This window comes from Aythya marila (genome assembly GCF_965140915.1).
Source record: "Aythya marila genome assembly, chromosome: 11".
Lineage (NCBI taxonomy): Eukaryota > Metazoa > Chordata > Aves > Anseriformes > Anatidae > Aythya > Aythya marila.
In genome coordinates this window covers 10,883,876-10,906,581 of record NC_139052.1, presented here as the reverse complement: position 1 = coordinate 10,906,581, position 22,706 = coordinate 10,883,876, and the positions used below count along the sequence as shown (strand labels likewise).

At 48.6% G+C, this 22,706-nt stretch overlaps 1 protein-coding gene across 2 annotated transcripts; it reads right to left on the bottom strand.

Annotated features, from left to right (window-relative positions):
* Window positions 1-21: 21 nt before the first annotated feature.
* SORD (sorbitol dehydrogenase) lies at window positions 22-20,059 on the bottom strand. Of its 2 annotated transcripts, none has more exons than XM_082768782.1 (9): window positions 19,940-20,059; window positions 16,716-16,749; window positions 15,837-16,001; window positions 13,513-13,672; window positions 11,089-11,207; window positions 10,569-10,634; window positions 4,915-5,090; window positions 3,977-4,098; window positions 22-1,278 (listed from the first exon to the last, which is right to left on the bottom strand). In XM_082768782.1, exons 1-9 carry the CDS (start codon window positions 19,997-19,999, stop codon window positions 1,113-1,115), a joined length of 1,068 nt encoding a protein of 355 aa, XP_082624908.1. In that variant the 5' UTR covers window positions 20,000-20,059; the 3' UTR covers window positions 22-1,112. The 2 variants fall into 2 exon arrangements, with proteins under 2 accessions (XP_082624908.1, XP_082624909.1); XM_082768783.1 differs by having other exon boundaries at window positions 4,915-5,045.
* Between the last annotated feature and the right edge of the window lie 2,647 nt (window positions 20,060-22,706).

Sequence of the window (22,706 nt, the reverse complement as noted above, 5' to 3'; positions counted from 1 at the left end):
ACACTTCAGAGGACACAGAGACACCAGGTAGGTAGCATTTATTGTGGAAAGTCCAGTACCGGCCCAAGAAAGGGATCTCAGATTGATCTCCTAGTATTAAAATTAGCATGACTGCAATCTAAGATTATGTTTTATCTGCAACCTGTCCCCTCGCTTAGTACCTCGTTCATGGCTCACTAATTCAGCAGGAAGGGCTGATACACCCGAGGAGTTACAATTCCTTCATAGTGGTAAAACCTTTGAGTGATGTGCTCCTACTGCATGTCCCCCCATGCTAAAAGCAAGCTGTGGCCCCCACCAGCAGCCCCTCCTTGGGAGCCACGTTAGGACCAGGATCTGGTCTCCAAGCCAAAGACAGGGCCGTGTCCATGCAAACACTCCAGCCCACTCTGTAGCGGTCCTTTCTACCCCAGAGGGAGCTGCTGGAGGGGCCTACACAGCAGATATGGTCCCAGCTGGCCGCCAGCCTAGCTTCTCCTTGAAAAAGCCCTGGGCTTTTGGGGCCTGCAGTTTGCTGTTTGTAAAGAACATGGAGAGAACGACCTGAATGTACAGATGCACCCTGCCAAGACAGGCTGGCTGGGTTTTGTTCCACAGGCTGTTACTGTCCCTGAGGGAAGGTGCAGCTGCAAGGCAGGGTGCTCACACAAGGCCATCCCATGCCCAGGGATAGCCATGTGGGAAGAGCTGCAGCAAGCACCTCTGTCCTCGCTTCACCCATGCAGCTGGTGACAGCCTCCTGCAGTCTGTCTGTGCAGACAAACCCGTGGCCATGCGGGAGGCTGTGTGGCACATGCAGAGAGACCCAGGCTCACCCACACGTGTGGTCTGCTGAAGAGCCATCTGCGTGACCCATCTAATCGAAGAGCAGTGTTTTAATTCAAACTAGTTCCTATTGGTTCTCCATTTGTATCTGCCTGCTAATATTCAAATCATTCACCCCTCAGTGCCATCCACCCTCATTATCGTTTGATTTTTTAGCTCTATTACAAAGCACTGCCTGCATAAGGTGACTGGAAACATGCATCAGCCATACATCAGCCTCCTGTGGCTTCATGCTTCTCATCTCAGGCAGGCGGTGTGATGGGGAGAGGGCCGGGCACCACGGCGTATCAGGGGTTGTGGTCAGTGGGGTCGCACTTCAGCATAACTTTTACCCCCTCGCCCCTCTTCGTGGCCTCAAACGCCTCAAGAGCCTTTTCCAGGGGGAAGCGGTGTGTGACCAAGGGCTTGACATTGATCCGCTTGGATGCCAGCAAGGCAATTGCCACGGGCCACCTGCAAGGGAAACAGCGAGCAGAAGATGAGAGCAGTCACCAGCTTGGAGCCCTAAGGAAAGAGCATAGAGGAGCCTGGCTTCATTACAGTAATTTCCTCAGCCCAGGCAACCAAGGGAGTTTTGCCTGGAAATGATCTTCTGGAGAAGGGACCTCAAGCATCATGTACGTGAGCTGGGACACGCCAACTGCTTTGGGCTGTCAAGCACCATAAAGGCAGGCAGGGCTATACGCAGACAGCTGGCTGTGTTTCACCCCGGGGTGGTTTTACCATGCTGGACAGCTAAAGTCCACCATAGCCACTCTCACTTCCCCCTCCTTAGAGGAAAAAGGGGGAGAAAATATGATGAAAAGGGCTCAAAGGTTGAGATAAGGACAGAGAGATCACTCAGCAATTATCACCACGGGCAAACAGACACAGCATAGGGAGATTATGTCATTTATTGTCCATCACTAGCAAACTAGAGCAATAAGAAACTAAAAACAAACTGAAAACACCTTCCCTCACCCACCCTCTCCTACATCCTCCTCCTGAGTAGCACAGGGGACAGAGGAATGGGGCTGTGGTCAGTCCCTAACACTTCGTCTCTGCCGCTCCTTCACAGTTCCTCCCTGCCCCTGCTCCACAGGGGGTCCCCCGTTCAAGAACTGCTCCCACATGGCTCCATACCACAGGGTCCATCCCCCAGGAGCAAACAGGTCCCCTGCGGGCAGAAGCTCCCCCCAGACCCCCTGCTCCTGCGTGGGCTCCTCTCCACGGGCTGCAGCTCCAGCCCGGGGCCTGCTCCTGCGGGGGCTCTCCATGAGCCACAGCGTCCTCCAGGCCACATCCAGCTGCTCCACCGGGGGCTCCTCCACCCATGGGGGGGCTGCAGCGTGGAGATCTGCTCCATGTGGGACCCATGGGCTGCAGGGGGACAGCCTGCTCCACCAGGGGCCTCTCCACAGGCCACAGGGGAACTTGGAGCACCTCCTGCCATCCTGCTGCACTCACCTTGGGTTGGTTCTCACTCCGTATTTTTTGTTTTTTTTTTTTTGCTTTTTCCCCTTTCTTAAATCTGCTCTCATAGAGGCACAACCAGCATCGCTCATGGCTCAGCTCTGGCCAGCAGCGGGTCCCTTTTTGAACCATCTGGAGCTGGCTCTGATCTGACATGAGGCAGCTGCTGGGCTTTTCTCACAGATGCCACCCCTACAGCCCCCTGCTACCAAGTCCTTGCCACATAAACCCAATACACATCCTCAGGAGACTGAGCAAGTGAAAATCACGGGAAAAAAATGTATATTTGAAGTACTGAATTAAAAACAAAATTGCTGCATGCTGCTCTCCTCTTGCTCTGCCTCCTTGCTAGCAGAACGATTGCTGTGGAGTTCAGACTCACCAACTCAGTGCAGGAAGAAGAAAAGAGAATCCTGTCAGCTTCCAACCTCTTCTTTGGCAGAGACTCACTCAATTTGATTGCCTTGCCATTCCATTTTGTTGGGCCAAATTAGAATGATGGGAGATGCAGCAGCTAATCCAATTCCCAAACTGCATACTTGAAGACATCTCTCATTTTAAGAAGGAGCTTGGCAGTGGCTAAGACTAAATCCTATAAAGCTTTCCTGGAAATCAACCTCTAGAGACTAGGCAATGATTCTTGCTCAGCTAGCAAGAAACTGAAGCTCTGAGCACAGCAGAAGCTAGGCTGCAAATGTGCGATGCTGTGTCTCAAGCCCTGTAACAAGACCAAAGAGGACAGCTGGGCTTCTCCTGCCTTCAGTGCTAGGCCAACTTTCAGTATGCTCAAAGACCTGCTTGTTTGCAAGCTGTGCAGTTCAGTTCTCCGTAGAGAGCGCATATGCCTTCAAACTGGCTGGTGACATATCTTCAGCTCCAGCAAAATATGAAGACTAAACATGGCTCTTGTTCATGCAAGTATGCACTGATCTCCACCAAGACTGATGATCTGGTTTCCTTCCATGACGAGCAAGGCGAGCAGAGCCAGGCACCACCAGCAAGGTTGGGTATGCATGGCTTGGCACAGGATGTGGCATTTGGGATTCTGACTCTTTGCCCAGAATTAAGATTCCCCATATCCTTTGCCTCAAAATGGACAATACAACACCTAGGAAGGCAGCATGCAGACAGCTTTTCACAAAGCAGTGTGAAAGGCCAGTACCAGGCCACGCTGCTGCTTAAACACCTCCCAGCACAAAGGGTTGAAAGCAGCTAAAAGCTGTGTTGCTCTCAGGCAGTCTTCTCAATGAGTCAGCTCACTTGTGGACAAGTCAGTCTCATTCAAAACACCTCTAGTACCTCGACTTTCCTTTCTACAGGGCACAAATGTTAAGTATGGGTGTTTTGTTTGTTTTTTCATTTTGGCCTGCTTGCTTGCAGCAGAGTAAGGGTTTTTTGTGTCTGTACCTTTCTTTGTGCCAAATGATGTGTGAAATGGGATTGTAGGCGGGCTGGTTGTTGTGGTCAAGTCTACAGTGAAGGGCTCTACCCAGAACCAAGGGATAAAATGCAAGACGTATCAGGCAGACTGTCTGCACTGCAGACAGATTTCAGAGTGAGTGAAATGAGGTTTAAACAACTGTATGGACAAACAGCCTTTTCCACGCCCTTTCTCTTTGTGGAGAGCAAGAATTTCTAAAGGACATCGAGGAGGAAAGACCCAGACACATCAGCCCACCCAGCCCTGCACAAGACTCACGTGTTGCAGTAGCGGAATATCCCCCGGATATCCACCTCCCGCACGGCAGCGTTCACGATGGGCACGGTCACCATCTCAGGCCCCAGCCCAACCAGCACCAGTGTCCCACCAGAACGAGTGGCCTGAAGAAAAGACACACAAATGCATTACATTTTGCAAAATGCAATTAGTTGCCGGAGCCTGCTCAGTTGTCTGTAAAAAAAAATAAATAAATAAAGCTGTTCTTGTATGATGGACTGCCTGGGGGACAGTGGACAAGCAGGATGCTGTCAGGAGGCTCTAAGTGTGAAACATGAGATAAACAAGGCTTAAAAAACAATCTTTCGAAAATCCCTGAAGGATTTTGGTATCTAAATCTCATTCTGAAAAATGACTGGCACTTAGAAGTACAATAAGTACCTTTGGGTTTCAGTAGCAGAGATTTAAAACATCTAAGGGGCTGATGTTTCACTGGAATTTTTGTTCTGGCAGCCTGTCCCATTTGTCTCTTGCCCTTTCATTGCCAGCCTCTGAGAAGAGTCTTATCCACATCCTCCCTTTATGCAGTTCATGACAACAAAATATCCTGTCCTTAACTGCTTTCTCCACCTGATGGAATTAATTTTCTTAATTATTCTCCTTATTGGGACATAATGAAAGACGCTGTCCTATTTGTACCAGCTCCCTGGCACTGCTGCGTTGCCATGCTTTGGTCTGGGGTGTTACTGTGGTCTCTTTGGTAAGCAGCAAATCAGACAATTATCTGCATGCTGTCTGCAAAGACCAAATTTTTTGAATCACCTCTCCTGGTTTGTCGTCTAACAAGCATCTTCTCTCCCCTGCACTAAACACACTGAAGTAAGCACAGGGGTAGTGAAACAACCATCACCCACCACTGCAGCCCAGAAAGAGAAAGCAAAAGCCAGCACTGCTCTCGCCTGGGAACAAGGGGTACTCACGTAAATGCCAGCCTGGATGCAGGCTTGCACTCCTGTGCACTCCACTGTTATCTCAGGCATGCAGCCAAGCAGACTTTCCACTTTGGAGGCCACCTCCTGAGGGGACTCGTTCTTTACCTGAATGATGAAATCTGCCCCCACCTCCTTGGCTTTTTGCAGGCGAGAGGCAGATAAATCTGAAAGACAAAACGTCACGAACTGGAGCATGATACAAACCAGAGGGGGAGCAAGGACCTCAGCTTGCAATCTGCTTCCTGCCCATCCGACATCTCAGCAGGGCGACCTCGTTCAGTGACCAGCTGTCACGTACCTCAAGATAGTTCTCAAGAACTTACGTAGCCCACCCAGACCAAAGGGCTTCTCAGCCTGGATGGAAGTTGATGGCCACCATCAAGGAGCCCTGCTGGAAGCATATTTCTCTGCGGTCTGAACATGGGTTCACAGGGCAGCACACAACTAGGAAAGGAAACAGTCTGTCTACATTTCCTACCTGAAATTCACTCAGGCTTCAATGAGGAGGTAAAGAGGAGACCTGTTCATTTTTTTGGGAAAGCGGAGAAGTGTGAGCAATGAGGACACTTGAAAGACCTAGGAGATAACAGAGTCCTTCCAGTTACAGGGGAGGGTGTTCTTCCTTAGTGCAGGAAAAGGCATAAGGCAGTACAGGAACAACGCTCACCCTGTTTGAATAGTGCTGCTCTGTTGCTCACTGCCTCTTGGCAATCACTCTTTCATGAGGCAGTTTTACTAATTCACATGGGACCTCAGTCCACTAGTGAAAAGGGATGGTATGAAAAACACAGTGCACAAGCTCAGCAAGTTAATCTGAAACATCCCAACACTCACTTCTTTTGCATTTTCCTTCCCTGGCTCTCAAGGTGCTTGGCTATTGCTGATGCCATCAAGCACATCTCTCTCAAGGGCACCTGCAGACTACAACATGGTCGCTTGCTTTGACTTTGCTCCCCAATGCCCACAGATATGCTGCGTGTGTCCTTTCTTTCACATGACGCTACCCAAAACACCAGGCAGCACTGGTGACAGGGACATCTCTGGAGATGAGGAGGTGGACAGCAGAAAAGAAGCAGCATTTCTCAAGCAGAGATGATCTCTTTGCCAAAGCAGTTGTCTAGAGGGGCGTGTGTTTGCACTAGAAAAGAAGCCTGGATCAAAGGTGGAAACTGGGCTATAGCAGCCAAGATTTCCTACACCCAAGGTTGAGGGGTTGGCAATGTCTCCTGCCAGAGGTCCTAGGCTTGAAGACAGAGAAAATCATGCCTTTCCCAGAGGAATATTTCTCTCCAGGACTCACAGCACACCCACCACAAAGACTAAAACACCCTTCTCACCAGGACACAGCACGTCGTCCAGTTTCAGAGAAGTCAGAGATGGGGCTGGAGTGGGGAAAACTATTAAGGGAGAAGAGAAGGAGAACTGGAGACAGAGCTACAGCCGTGGCGAGCCTGCTGCTCTGACACGAGCCGCTCTGACTCAGACCCAGCACTGGAAGGAAGCAAGGCCAGAGGACCTGCCCTGCTCCTCGTGTGGGGAACGTGACGTTCCTGCCAGGGCAGACGATGGACGTGTCCCTGCCGGCAGTGAGAGGGCTCGGGAGGCCGGCTGCAGGCACACCCACCGAGATGAGCACCCAGGAAAGCCACGGAGGGAGTTTCAAGAAGGGAGAACAAAGGGTAATAAAAAGCAGACGATGTAGGAAAACCCAAGGATGGAAACTAAGCGCAGCATCACCCTGGAAGCCCTGCAGTGAGCTTCCTCTCCTGTGGCAGCAGGAGGCATTAGTCACCTCTGCCCTTCCCAAGCTCCGAGCGCTGGGCCCCGGGCCACGTGCGTGGTCACGCTTGACATGGAGCTGCACCCGGAGACCTCCCGAACAGCAAGAGCTGCTATGTTTGAAGCACTTGCAGAGCTAAGGAGCAGTTCTGCCTGGCATGGCTGGTGTCTCTCAAATCTCACAGTACAGCAAGGATGCTCCCTGTGAAGCACCCCAGCCCGCAGCACACGTAGCTGGATCCAACCGTTTGCTGCCCATTTGCTAATGTATTTTATGCTGTCTTTTTGGCAGAAATACACCCAGAGGCAGTGTCCTGCAGCAAAGGAAGAGACAGCCCACCCTGCCAGCCAATGCATTTCAAACTGACCACAAAAGGAGCTCCCAGGCAGCAAAGTCTCTGGAGAAAACCCAAACTTCTGCAGTTGGCATCTAGTTTTCTGACGCACTCATCAAGAAGTCTTTGTATAGGAGAGGAATGCAGGACACAGCAACAATACCATCAGACTCAGTCAGGACCCTGGTAACATTTTTGTGCGCTTGGCCTAAGTGAATCACTGTTCAGCATTTCCTAAAGCTGCCAGATCTGCACATTGTCAAATGAGAAGGCTATCGTATTGTCCCAAGCTCAGACACTTGTGAGATTTTAGAAGGACAGAGTCGTTCAGGTTCTAAATGTTACTGTGGCAGAACCCCACAGAGCTCTTGGGTAACCAGTCAATTACAGAGTTAAAGGGTTGCATCTTGCCTTCAGGCAGAAATTTGTTTTCACTTCCTGGCTGCTGGAGCTAATTAACGTTTTCACTGCCAGACTAAGTAGCCCAGTCTTGTGTCTCCGCTCCCCCAGAAGTTATCAAATCACACTTAAGCCAATGAGTAAATTTAACCAGCAAATATCCTTGAAGCTCTTACATGTTCTGTGTTGATCATCCTTCATAAAGGAGCTGAATTCAGTCCAGTTATTCATCTTCCGTAACACTGACTTCCAGGATTTTCAGAGGCATTGGCACCCAGGACTTCAGATTTATACAGCACAAGGGGAATAATTTCCCTTAATTAGGAAATGCTAAGTGTACTTTAAGTGACAGAGCAAAACAAGACAGCCTGACACTGTCATACAAATACCCAAACTGTCACTTCACTTGCTGGGTATAAGGCTGCTCTTTTACATGCCTTTAAGGAGAAAAGCAGCTTTTCAGAGCAACAACAATGTCCACAGCAAGGCAGAAGGACAGGAGAAGGTTTTCCATAAATATCAAGCACACCCTTAGCAATGGAGCGGAGAAAGTTGTAGATCTGAGGGAATAGGAAACAAGGAGCCATGAACAAATTCAGCTTCAGCACCCAACATGTCATTAAATACATCAAAAGCCCCTTAAAAAGGAAAAATGTCAGCCTGCTGGGGTTAAAGCACTTCTGGGAGAAGAGCACAAGTTATCAGAAGAACTAATACTTTGTACCAGGTAAGCTGCCATAGCTGGTAAGAAAGCCAAGTTCTGGTTCACACAAGCCTTTGGGAAAGGTATGGCCAACTGTTAAGCCTCTTGGAAAAGTCAGCCTTTCTTCAGGAGTCACAGAGAAGGGACCCGACCCCTCAGCAGCGATGCAGCTTTCTCAAATTCACTGAATCCAGCTATGCCAAAGGCACTCAATACAGTCATAGGAGGTGAGTTCTCCCCAGCTCAGAAGAAAACTCTTCTAGCTATTTCTGCATTTGCATGTAATTTTTCAAAACAAACACAAACATTTAAAGTAATGATCTTTCAGTGCGCTGCACAGACAAAGCTCTTCACAGACAGACACATCATAAAAGCTCTGTGCGGTGAATTAAAACAATTTGATAGCAAAGGACAAGAGAGCCTTTGTGAGCAGACAGTCACCTCAGAGGTATGGGTTCCTGAAGCTGACGCAAAAAGCAGTTCCTTGAGAAGCACAGCAAATTCCCCAGAGGCAACAAGCCAAACTAAACTCTTTTCTCAGCTCATGTAATGTACAAATATTTGACTAGAGACAGCACCTACATGGGTGTCTTTGAGCATCTCAGCCTGTCAGGTGGGGGATGTGGAGATGCCTACAGGTCCAGATCATTGCCAAGATGAAGGCTCAAAGATAAAAAGGGGTTAATTCACGTAGCCAAGCTTGCTCACCCTACAAACCAGGTACCAGGAACAGTACCTGGTTTCTTATGGCCGCCTGGAGCCCGGTGGCACACACTGTTCAGACCTGACCACCAAAGGCTCCAGAAGCCGTTCACAAACTGAGGCAACAGCAGCTCCCTGCACTGCAGGGAAGAATATGCCCAGACAGGAGCAGGGCTGCGACAGCAGGGTGAGCCAGCAGCCCCACCACCCCCTGCCAGCTCACCAGGCCCTTCCCCACCCAAGGACTGGGTCACCCACCAGCCCCAGCACCAGCTCAGCTCTGCAGCAAGGCTCCTCAGATGTGATTCAAGAGGTAGAGCTGATCTTCCTGCTATAGCAACCATCATCCTCAGATGACAACACTTAACAAAATGTAAGGCCTGGACTGATTACATCCACTAAGCACACCCCAGCAGGGTGGGGCCAGCAGCGCAAAATATGCCCCAGACTTGGCAGCAAGAGGATTTGGGGAGGAGAAGGCAACAATCTGCCTTAGGTTTTGACACGAGCGACTACTGAAGGATGCTTCCGCAAAGGCAAGAGGGTGGAACCTGAATTCTGTCTCTCAACCTGAAGACTGGGAAACAATAACTGAGAGGTCAAAGTGAGCCTCGTTCAAAGCAGAAAGATTGAAGAACAGCCTTCTGAAAGGCCAGGTTGGGACTTCAGACTATGAACACGTTTCAGTTGCTGCAGAAAATGAAAAGAGCCACAAACTGCAGTCTGGAAGGTTCAGAATGGACCCCAGGAAAAGCTTCTTCATTAGGAGGTGGTGCAGTCCTGGAACTAGTACCCAGACAGGTGGGTTCCCCAACTTCAGAGGTTATCCAGACCAAGCCAAACAAAAACATGTCTGCAAACACTAGTTGGACTAGATATCTCCAGGACACGGGATTTCTGAAATGCAGGGAGCCTGAAAAGGTCATTTTGATCACTGTAGATATTCAGTGGAAAATGAGCCCCCGAGCAGGACAGCAGCAAGAACAGCAAAGGAGGACTGGAGGGGGACAATGTGGCTGGACACAGAAAGGATGGTGAAAATACTACGTAGAGGCCAGCACTTAGCATAACAAGAGGTAAGACTCTGCTCGTAGCAAAGTTCCAAGAATAGCACCAAGCAGGGTATAAAACGTGCTGGATCTGCCTGCCTTATTAAGGTGATGATTAGAAGCAGATAAAATTAATATTTATAGGCATGACATAGAAGAGGAAATATAATAAGCAAGAAAACCTGACCTATGAGTCAAAGGCACAACACAAACCAAAAAACTGAAAACTGAGGTCAAGAGCTCAAAACAGAAATGAAAAGAAAACAGCCAGTGACCAGAGGCACCAGGAGCAAGAAGAGCATCTGTAACTACAAGGCCTGTCATACAGATGCATTGCCTCTTCTCAACAGGCCTCCTCAAAGGCTGACAGAAGTCTAGGGCTTGAGCCAAGGACCGCTCACTAGCCCCTGGTTTATTCTTAAAGCACTGCAGCAACTCCCCCTGCACAACCTGTCTCTGCTAGAAAGCAGAAGTAATTAGCCTGGTCTGCTGACCTAGCAGAGAAATACCAGTTGCAACCTGTATGTTTTATAGATTCCAATTAATGCAAAGATCCATGTCTTCTCCTAGGAAATGGGATGTGCTTGGGATGCCCGACGGAATAATAAGGAACTATTCAAAGTGTTTGCTGTATTATGGAAAAAAGGCACTCTAGTAAGTGTTTAAAGAACTTACCTGTAACTACCACAGTTGCTGCACCCATCATCTTGGCAACAATCACATTAACAAGGCCAATTGGTCCTGGGTACAAAGGGGAGAAAAAGAACACATACAGCTGTCAGGCAGCACCAGCCATAAGCTCTGAAGGTGCCCAGAGCTCGCCATGTTCCTGGGCTAAAGGAAGCTCTGAAAGTGTTTCCAGGTGGGCAGCTCGGGGATCACAGCATCACCTCAATCCCAGGGTAGTGAGACAAAATATTGCTTGAGAGGGACTCTGCAGTGAAAACACCACCCACTTCTCTGCTCCCTCAAGGTGGAAGGAGCAGTATGCCCCTTGTACTCTGTGTTTGGGCTGCTCAAAATGCAGTGTTATAGCACAGCATGAGCAAGAACAGACTTGAGGACCCCTGGCAACCCCATAATCTGCCATGACCCACATTTACAGCTGAGCCTAGAAGCACAGCTTGCACCCTGACCATCGCCCCCCACACCACAGCTGGCAGAGAACCCAAGGACTGAGTATGTTCGACCATACCAGCGCCACACACGAAGACTTTGCTTCCCAGAGTGACTCCCGCTCTTTTGCAGGCATGGATTCCCACCGAAAGGGGCTCAATAAGGGCCCCTTCTTCAAAGGTGACATTATCTGGAAGCCTGCAAGAGCCAGACACAAAACAACAGTCACCAAAGAGGTTTATGAAGGTGGTGAGGAAAACACTGATACCTGAAAACCAAACACAGGTGTAAATCACAGCTGCAAAATACACTCTTACCCATGGCCTGAGAAGTGCAGGGCTGGAAGGCACTCCAGGTTATCCAGGTTATGTTTTCTTACCATCAAGTACATTTCAGCCATTTACCAGTGAGGTCTGCCTAAGCACCAAACAGAGGGACCCACAAACTTCCCCATACCATCTGTCCGGTGCTCGGCAAGTCAACTCTAAAACTCTTCTGCTGCTCCTTCCATTTGGAAAATAAACCACGCAGCTGCAAATGCATCATCCCAAATGCTGCCCTACAGCTGGGGCCCACCAGTGAGATCCCAGCCCCCTCATTTGGGCCAAGTCATCTACCTCCAGAGATCAGCGAACATCTTGCTGCCTGACAAGCCAATGGCAATGACACATAAAGCAAAGGCAGCCAGAACCAGCTCTCCTCATTGTGCCCTGGATATAATGCATTAAGTGTTTCAAACAGTGGACTGGTTCCAGCTGTGCACCCTCCCAGCAACCAGGGTAAATGTGTACAGAAGGGATCAAAACACCTTTTGGACGGAAACAGCAGTGTAATGCAGCAAGCAGAAGTGACAGAAAAAAGCAGTGGTGTGAAACCCTTCTGAGCTGACATTTTATGAGAAATAAATTGCAGACTTCCAGAAAACCACCAGTGTAGCCTCTCACACAGCAGGTGCCAGGACAGCCCAGGGAAGCTTGACGTCAGAGATCAGCCAGGCCAAAAGAAGCCAAAGTAATGTAAACGACAGTTATGGGAAGGCAGCTGTAAGACATCCATACGTCCCTTATCTCCAGGAAGCTGACTCCAAGAGTTTGGTTGCCTGAGAGTCTGGCATCACATCCTGCAGAAGGACAGCCAATACCTGCCCAAATGTGCAAAAGCCCACTGAGCTCCATCATCAACTTCTCCTGGAAAATCTGTGCAGAACAACTTCCTGCTCTTGATGTTCTGCATCAGATGACCATGGCATTGCTGAGCTGAGCCCAGGAGTGCCAGGCTTTGTGTTTCACAGCTTAAGAAAAAACGTTTAGCTACGTAATATCCCCAATTATTCACAGTGGGGAAAGAACAAACAAACAAACAAAAAACAGATCTTTCCCTAGGAGACAGCTACAAACCAGCCAGTTACTCCCAGAAACTTGTGATATGTTGTTAGCAAATGTTATTTTACTGAAACACAAGAACCAGTGATAGTGGGCCTGGGCAGCAAGAAGTTGGGCCCATGCAGACCAGCATCTCGTTCTGCCAGCAGCTGCCTGTGACCCACTTGGAAAGGAGCTTCCTGCCTGAAGACTCTCATGAGAAGTAAAAGCATTCAAATGCCTACTTCAGAATAACTTGATCCTGAACGCTACCTCTGCAGACACCAAAGACAAATCCTGGGGATGCTCAAGGAGCTGTTCTTCCCTTCCTTCTCATGCTCCACGCAGTCTGAGAAACAAAAGCTCCAGAGAGAGACCAGTCTCACGGGACCAGTACCTTACAGTATTTTTAACTCCCTGTGTAAATGCATTTAGGTGGGTACAACATTGCAGAGGCTTATGCAAATTTCTAACATATTAATTTGCCAGAGGACTTAAGCATGCACTTGTGTTTAAGCAAACGTGTCAGTCCTGGCACAATTAAAAGCACACTCAAGTTTAATCAACTGCATATGAAAACTGATGTGTGATGCTGGCAGCTTAGTGGAGCCTCTCAGGGGCACATAAAAAGATCAGCTTAGCAAAGACACAGTTTTCTCCTCCTCTCCTGCTGTAACTAGGATGACCTTGTTTCAAATGCCAGAGTGAAGTGTCAGCAGTTGATACCGTGCTTCCTAAGAAGCAACAATAAAGCCAGCTCCGCTCAAGCAATCAAAGACCTTTAGGCAGCAGTGTAAGAAGGCAAAGATATAAAAAGACAACAGAAAACAAATCGAAAGCAGGGACCAAATAAGGAAAGGAAAGCAATTATAGGGTAAAACAACAGCGACATCCCAAGAAACATGCTAGAAATGTCTGCTTATGTCTGGCACCAGAGGGGATAGCTACACCTGCCTGATAAACCCTTTGCAAAGTGGCTACCATCCAAGCCTTATACGTGTTAGTCATGGATCAGAAAGCAATAAAAATGTTGTGTTCAAGTAAAGAACGCTCACTGTGACACTCAAAAGGGCCAAGGGCAATTGCTTCAGCTATTCCCCCCGGGGAGTATCTATTGCTCCACAGAGGGCGCAGCGACTGACTTGTAGCAGTAGCTGGCACTGTGCTTGTAGTAGCGGCACAAGTTCCCATCGTCAGGAGGTGTCGCGCAGAAGAAGATGGTTGGGGACAGGTTATAGCGGCCAGTTTTGCAGAACTCATCTGTTTCTCTCGGGACGCCGGGCTCGATGGCCACTCGGTCACCTGCCAGGATGAAAGGAGACTGTTACTCGGGGAGAAGGTGGGCACGCAGGTACACGTAGCTGAGAACAACCGCAAAAGAGAGCATGAAACCCTGGCACAGAAGCCTGAGGGACATCTGGTAACTGAGAAAGATCACACTGCACGCAGCAGGCAAGTTCCTAACACTTCCTTTACAGTGGCCTCACCACCAAGATCTTCACAGTTACATGAAAAGAGTTGGTGTTTCGCAGGCACAGACACTGAGCAGATGGAGGCTCAGTCACACACAAACCCCTCCCCAGCTGCCATGCACTCAATCCTAGCAGATGAAAAGGCAGCCCTCACCCCAAGCAATCACACAGCACTCACATTTTGTTCAGTATCTCTAGTCAGAACAGGAAATAATTATGCCAGAGCAGGGGAGCTCTGCTGGCCACCACGCTGCCAGCTGGAAGGACCCGTTCCTTGGCAAGGGAACTCAAGATGCAGAAGTGGCACCCAGGAACCAGGCAGAGCTCAACAGGGTACAGAGGTATCTTGATGCTACAGTAGTGTAGTCCAGGTGGCTGGAAGCACACATCTTGCAGGACAAAGAATAATTATTTAATTGCAGAATGGACTAAGGCAAACAACCATGGGACCACATTGCAACCTGCAAGTACACAAGGGACACAAGACAGCCCTTTTTATTTGGCAGAGGAAGACAGCCAATGCCAAATCTCTCAGTATACCTCTCTGCCAGGCTCCTAATCAGGCACAGTGACAAACAAGAGGACGGATCAAAGAAAAGATTCATTCTAGCCCACTACACCATCGGAGATATGGCACACAGGGAACATCCAGTAGGAAGAGGAGCAGGATATGCTGAATCTTCTCCCAGCATTGTTATATTCACTTCTAGGGAATCACAAACATGTGGTTTCTCTGTATTTAGTAACCATCAACACCACCTCTGTCAACTTCCACCACGTAATCTTTCAGCATCTTTTATGATCCTTTGCCAAGGAGCCAGGTAGGTCTGCTACATCTTAGGTGCACACCACACCCAGATTCTATTGTCCTTTGCTCTTAAGCTGAAAGAGCCAGAGAAAATGCGATCTTTATTATCTTTAAGATAGTATTTAAGATAATATTTATTATATTTAGATAACAAAGGTTGTTTAACATTACAACCCTCTCCCCGTCCTCCATTAGCTTTCAGACCTCTGTCATGTAACCTGGAGCTGTCCATTTAGCTCCTAGCTTGAGTTCCTAGCTTAGTCAGTTGTCATAGATCTGCTGGTCCACCTTGCTGTCCTCTGAATCTTTTTCACTTCTTTTACACTGCTATGGAAAGGAGGAGAAGAGACCTGCACGCAGAGCTCCAGATGTGGGGATGCACACAGAGGTGTGACGATGTGCTCTGAGCCTTTCCTAACACTGATCTGCATTTTTCTCCCTTACTGAGCCAACATTCCCACACACTGAGTCAGAGCCAACAGCCTCACTCGTCAGCAGTGATGGTCAGCCCATCATTTTAGGTGCGAAGCTGGTTTGGTTTCTTCTGCCATGGGCACCTTTATGTTTATCTGCATTGAATTTCATCTGCACCCCATTGCCCAGGCATCCTTAAAGTCCCTCTGCAATGCCTACCAACTCTCCCTTGTCCCCTTCACTCTGCCTAACTTGCAGTCATCAGCAAACTGCAAAATTCCATTTTCTAGGACATTCATGAGCACAGTAAACTGTAGAGGTCACAACACAGGGCCTGGTCCAGTTGCTCCAGCGACCTCTCTCCACTGCAGGAGGTCCATTCCTCCTTCACAAACACACACAGTGAAAAAACATTAACAGCAGGTTGTTGGCAAGAGTACGTGGTTTCTGAAGCTTTCTCCAGCTAGTTCAAAAGGCACCTTTTATCGTTGTGCGCTCTGACCTGCATTAAAATAAGATCAGAGCAGCTCAAGATATAATAAGATATCAAGATACTCCTAAAAAATACCATAAGCCATAAGTCACTGCAGCAACATTGGGTGATGCATAGCACTGTAGCACTCTTGGAAGGAGGAGAAGGTCAGATCGTGCAATTCACAGCTCATAACACCAGATAACTTAATACCATGGAAAGGCACAGCCTGATATCACTGCGTTCACAGGAACTGATTAGCAGGAAAACAAATAAAAAGAGAAATTTCATCCATATCACCTGGTTTCAGATGAGTTACTCCCGATCCCACTTTGATGACAGTCCCGGAAGCTTCATGCCCCAACACCATAGGATCCTTTACAACAAAATCTCCAATTCGACCATGCTGCCAGTAGTGCACATCAGATCCGCAGATCCCAACAGAATGCATCCGCAGGAGGACCTCTGCCAGAACAGGATGAAAAGTACCTTGTAGAAAAACTTACCTTCTTGAGCACTGGGAGAGAGTCATGTTTGCTGTCCCTGCACCCCAGAACCATGGCCAAACCAGCGGTGAAGCATCCACATTTACCAGCACTGAATAAACGTACCAGAACCACACAAACACACTTCAGGACAGATGGCATATTCATGAGACGCCTGCTGAAGTATAAAACTACAGAAGGATTTGCACCTCAGGAAAGCTTAAAATATGGGAAGACCCCTGTCAATGAAAGCTAATACAATCTAGGAGGGACACGACTATTATTGGAGCAAAAAGAAAAGAGCAAGCCCATTTAATTTCTCCCTAAGCTACAATTTCATCCCTGGAGAGAGTGAGTGAACCAAATTCCCATCAGCCCATACACCTGGCCTACTAATATTTAGTCCTACAATTAGATCACTTGACCAGTCTCAAGAGCTGTGTAATGTCAAATACATGAACTGAAGAAACAGGATGCAAAAAAAAGCTGGATAATGGGATATATCTGTGGCTGCTCCAGCAATTCTTTACAAAGGGAAACAAAGCATTATCTGTTTCAGCTGCAGATTTTTTTCTTGGATTATTTTATACTTTCTCAGAAATATTTTATGTTTGTAGTATCATAGAGAGACAAAAGAGAGTGAGAATACAGATTGGCAAAGGCAGCAGGCAGAAGCAGTCAGCTCTAGACCTACCATTGGGACCCGGTTCTGGGATCGGACGGTTTTCCTGTGGACAAACAGAAAAAGAAAGGGATTCAGGTGCTTGTGCACAGCAACAGGAAAACCTTGTGGAAAGTCAGTCCAGGGTACATCAGTCAAGTCCACATGCCGATCGGGATTTTGGTTCTGCCTGCTTGGTAAGACACTGCTGTGGAACAAAGCAGGGTATCAGTGTGTAGTCCACACTTCCTCGCTAAGCTCACCTCACTTTTCTTGCACAGAGGTGTAACGTGAGCATGCAGGAACGAGCACACAGTCAGTTTGTAAACCTACTCTCTAACTTACTTTGCAGTAACTCCCCCTTCCCTGCACAGACAAGAGTCACATACTAAACTTTCCTGCCCTGGCACAGCCTCAAGTTTCAGCTGAAGCCCTCACCCCACACACTGAGAAAAGAAAATAAAAAAATCAATCTTACATAACCAGGAAGATTCCGAGCTATGTGTGTCTGTGAAGTGGTAATATTTCAATGTCTGTAATATTATAAATAACAGAAAATATTTTTTACCATAGAATAACAACTAGTTGTATAAAACAATTGTAAATACACTGTAAACTGCATTTAAAGTCATGTCTTCTTCTTGTAATTGCCATGACAGATCTGCATGGGATAAATGATAAATGTCGGCTTTTAGAAATAGCTGCAGAGGGCTGGCTGTTGGCCATGAGTTATCTACTGCAACACAGAAAGGACCCATGAATTTCCCAGCTTTAAACAGGCTCAGCCATACATTTCTTCCTAACCTCAAGAAAGAAAACGGGAATACATTCCATTTGTTTTCAAACCCACAAGAAATCCACCTGAAACCCACCCCTAGGGTCGCATCTCTAAGAAAGTCCCCACCAAAGTTTGCTGTGCTGACCACGAACTCGTTAGAACCCACTTGCTGCTCACATTTTCACGCATCCTAGCGCCCTTTGCCCACAGCCCAAAACTGAGCACAAGACCTTTGAGCAGACCTCTTATTGACAGGGCTCCTGTTTAAAGCCTGCATTAATAGGGAGAATTTGGTGGACATCACAACAGCGAGCCCATGGCTGGTTATCGTCCCTTGCAGTGTTACCTCTGGCTGTATCTTTCTGCAAGAGCATCTTAGCAAGGAAATTGATCTCTGGATTCATGAGATGAACAATCACTTTATAGCTGCTAACTACACCAATTAGAAGCAACAACATGGGATTTTCTGCTGCTTTACTGCAGAGAAAGTGGGGTACTCCCCCCTGCTTTTGAGGAGTGCTGTTTTGCATTTAAGCTAATTAAATTGCATTCTCAACCCCAGCGGTATTTCTCAACCCATTCTTTCTACTTCACTAATCTAGGTATCAGAAAAGAAAAAAAAAAAATCTAGAAAATTAAAATCCCAGCAACAAATTTAAATTTAATGAGTGCAAAAACAGACTGAACAATCCTGAAGCTCATCTATTACCAAGACCACAACCCTGCTGACTGATTACACAGGGACTGCATCACAACTGAGAACCAGGGGACACATCAATGGGGCAAGGAAGGGAAAGCTGGACAAAACCTGATGCATACATGCAGCTCACACAGTGCAGCTCTATTAAAACAGTGCTGCCTGCGGTCAGCATGGCCCAAATTCTGTTGACTAGGACATAAATGGAAGCACAGCCCAACCTACTGAAATTTTCAATGCTTAGAACTGCCCTTATTTTTGTGGGGGATGTTTGTGTTGTCCCACCAAGGGCACAGCACAGAACATTAGTTTTAAAAGAAGTTGATCTAGATGTAGCCCCTTACGTAGAAAATGTCTGATGTGTGTGCAGTCTGGTAACACATCAAAGGCACAGACCGCCTCAGATATCTCAAAGAGATCAAACAGAACAGTCCATGGCTAGAGATTTAAAAAAAAAAAAAAAAAAAACACAACTTTTAGCTGAAAATGTATACGTGGCATTTCACAGCTCCCCCCTCCAAAAAATAAAAAATAATAAAAAAAAAAAAAGTGTTTCTTTCTTCAGTAATATCTGTACTGAAAACAAGATGTTTTGGTGGACAGTATATCTTCCCATCTGATTTGTAAAATACTGAGTGACCCAGCTGGAAGCATTTTCTGGACACACATTCTGTTTGCTGCCCATTGTTCATGGAGAAGTTCAGAGACAGTAACAGGTGTGAGGATGTAAGGGAGATGTAGCAAGTGTTCTCTGTGAAAGGAGGCACATTTCGTGAAGATATGGTAAATGCATATGAAACAATACAACCTGAAGTGGCAGCAGATGAGAGCCCATTGCAATTGCAGAAGATCGAGAGGAAAATTACCGAAACAGCCGCCAATACACTTTCAGGTAACACAGAGCAGCTGCTGAGTGACTCACGGTGACTCCAATGGCAAACAGGTCCCCGAGATTGAAGAAGGGCGTGGGGTGGGCATTACAGGAAAGATGATCTCACCTAACCTGAGCTATCAATAACGCAGATCAGAGTTTACTGTCTGAACTCCTCATGTGATCAGTGGGGCGAAGCAGTGCGGGCCGTTCACACTGTGGAAGAGAAACACGGAGCAGCCTGAAAGTATCACAGCTCAGAAGGGGCTGCCGGCAGTGCCAGGGGTGCACTGATGACCACCTCTGATGTCCCTAGCAGTGAGAAAACCCCAAATAAAATTCACATCTGGGTGTAAGCCCCTTCGGACACCACAACACAGACAGGGGTGAGGCGGCACCCGCCGTGGCACTGCCTTTTGCTCGCCGTGGAAGCCAGGGCGAGCTGCTGCAGGCTCTTCCAGCGAAGCCTGCGGCTGTGTCACCGCTGGCAGCGAACCCACGCCAACACCGCCTGCCCTCGGGCACGTGCTGCTCGCCTTGCGCAGCCACGGTAAAATAGAGGTAAAACAGGGCGAGCTGCTTGGGTATCCAAAAAAAAAAAAAAAACCCACAAAAACCTGTCGCTGGTTGCCCTCGCAAACCGAGCCGCCGAGCCACGCCGCCGCCCCCGGCTCGCCCCCTCCGGGCCGCCTTTGCTCGGGGGGTGCCCTCCGGGAGCACGGCTCCAGCTCCGGTCCCGGCTCCGGCCCCGGCCGCCACCTCCCGCAGCCCCGGGGGCCCCGGCGAGGCCGCGCCGCCTCCCCCCGAACTCCGCGGGCCCGGCCGCGACGCTGCGGAGCCGTCCCCGCTGCCGGGTCCCGCCGAGCCGAGCCGAGCCCCGGGCCCGTTCCCATCCCCGCCCCGGCCCGTACCAGGCGCAGGTCCCCGGCTCGGTGCACCACCACGGCCAGGTTCTGCCCCGGCGCCGCCATGGCTCGGCTCGGCTCGGCTGGGCGCGGAGCCCGGGTCCAAGGGCCGGCGGCGGGGCCTCCGCCGGTGGGGGCCGCCCTCTGCCCCCGGCCGCCCTCCGCGCAGGGCCCGGCGCCGCCCCCAGGCCCCGCGGGCTCGGTGCCTGCAGCCCCGGGCCTGCCTCGGGCCTCGTCCCCCCCTCCTTCTCCCCGGGGCACCCCTCGAAATTGGGCTTTAAGGCAGCAAAATGCGGGCCCGAGGCCTGGTCCGCGCTGCGGGGAGTGCTCTCCGAGCACGGTTTGAACGAGGAGAGCTCGGTGGCAGGGATTGCTTTTTGGGGAAAAAGCTTGGGCTTTCAGGAAGTTTCAGCGATAAGGTGCTTTGCATCCGAGATCTTTTGCAAGCAGCGTTGGCAGAGGTATCAAGGAATTCGCTCACCCTGGTGTCCCCAAGCAGCTTGAAGTGAAAGCTGTTTGAGATGGCACTTCCTTGGAAAAATAATAATAATAGTAGTAAATGCTCAGGATGTGTCATGCAGCACTTCGCAGAACCATTTAAAAATAGCTCGAACTTCTAATGTTACTATGTTTTCCTGCTGTATTTGCTTGCTTACATGAATGGGAGTATCTCTGAGCTTACTTTCCTTTTTGTAACTGCGTGTGACCTTGAAGGCAGACTGGGGCTGATAACGTTTCTTGTCTTCGTATCGGGTTCAGCTGTATCAGTCATTCATGGCAACGTTTATCAGAGTAACAGTCAGCGCGTAATCAGTGGCCATGAGCTGTCCCTGTGGTTATAATGAGGGCAGGAGCGTGTGTATGAGGGAAGCCGTGATGAAACGTGTTACTCAGTGTTTACACACCAGCACAGCTCCTGATGAGTCCTCAGTGGAACAAGCCAGAGTATTTACATTTCTGCAAATTGCAGAAAGATGGTGAGAGGCCATCTCCTCCTGAACACGCTCGTTTTTCTGAGGCACCAGCTCATGGCTCCCCTTTGTGGGACGTAGTGCTGTTAGCCTCCAAACTACGCTTTGCAGAGGAAACTGCTGATTTTCAAATAAATGCCTGAATAAGCAGAGTTGCCCAGAATAAAGCATGACCAGGGATGCCTATGAAGCTGGCGATTTCCATGCAGCCTAATCCTTCCTTTTGTCACAGGAAATTTCTCACAGGCTCAGTGTTTGTCCCAGATAATTTCTCTGATTGAAACCGCTCCCATTTCTCAGAGCCCCCTTGCAATAGCAGCTCTGGCTCCTTGCATTTTGCAGCACACACCAAGATTTCCTCTGTATGTAACAAACGGGCCCAGAGCAACAGGCCGAGCTGATGGCAGGTGCATTCAGCAAGCTAAAAAAAGTGTCTTGCAGTCCCCACGTGCTTTGTCTTACTGCAGAAGTGACTTTTCTGCTGCTTTAAATGTGCTTTTGCACACCAGGGGATGCTTTGAAGAGCCCAGTAGATTTAAAGTTCTTCAGTGCCGTCTTCTCCTCTTCCAGGAGGAGCTGGTGGTGCTGGCTCTTCTCAAGGTGCAGTGATACCCTCAGCCAACACACGACAAGTCTTTGCTCCCTGCCCTGCAGCAAGATGTGGAGGAAGGTGGATCCTTGCCAGTGTTTGGGCAGACAAGCACCTTTTTGTAGAGGCAGGAGAACTGGTCCCTTCAGCTCTTCTGCTCCCCTCTGCCATGACTGTCAGCACCAGGTCTTTGATTTCCTCCCCGCCTCTTTTACACTTTCCTTCTGGATCAGGTGCACTTCATGTTTTCTGTATTTTCTCTGCCAGTATTTGCTGCCTGGCAGGGAGGTCCAGCATGCAGACTGAGTGCTTTTGCTTCAAGATCATAAGGACTTTGCCAGCTTCAATAAAGTCCTCAGGCATCCTGTTTTAGAAGAAGTTTTGAAGCTCTTGCCATGGCCTATTTCCATTTGTTTTTCTTCTTAGCTACCTGGCGAGGTCTTTTGACTGCCAACCAAAGAAAGCTGTAAACAAAACATACCTAGGACTTAGTTGCACATTTGTTTCTTTTTCACGGAAGCATATGGGTGTCCAACTTTTTCTAACCACAGAGGTCATACACATTTCCCTCAAGTGCACAGTAGTGGTGCTACAAAGGTCATATTTCAATCATAAATTGACTTTGCAAAACAATCCTTACTGACAGAAACAGCTTCATTTTGTATTAGCTTAACATAAATGTGTTTACCTAAATAGTCAGAATCATTGTTTCCCTGCTTTGTGAGGAGATAAGTGCTTTGTTGACATGACTGTAACTCTGTTCGCTTATGTCAGTCAACATCAGCATTTTCCTTGTTTGCTAGTTATGAAACACTCCTGGACCATTTCAGATGTGGAGAGTGGTGGCATGGGCTCAGGGGACTCATCCGCAGGTCTTGGAGGAAGATGTACAGTGACTGAGCGAGAGGAAGCAAAGAGCAGGATGAGGACAGTTCCTCGGACCCCAGGCTCCCTGCAGTAAGTAGGAGGTAGCTACTGCAGCTGTCCCAAATGATGGGACGGCCTTGGGTCTCGTGTTGGCTTGGGGGCCTTGTGTGGCCATTTGTTCAGATCTACCAGCACCTTTGTCAACAGTTAGAAAAAAAAATCAGTCAAAAAACACAATAGGACACTCCCTCCTGAAGAACGGCAATTCCGTGACTGCTTCTCAGCCATAAAGTCATCATCAAGCCCTCACAGTTTTCTCTTGAAAGGATTTCTTCCAAAAATGTGA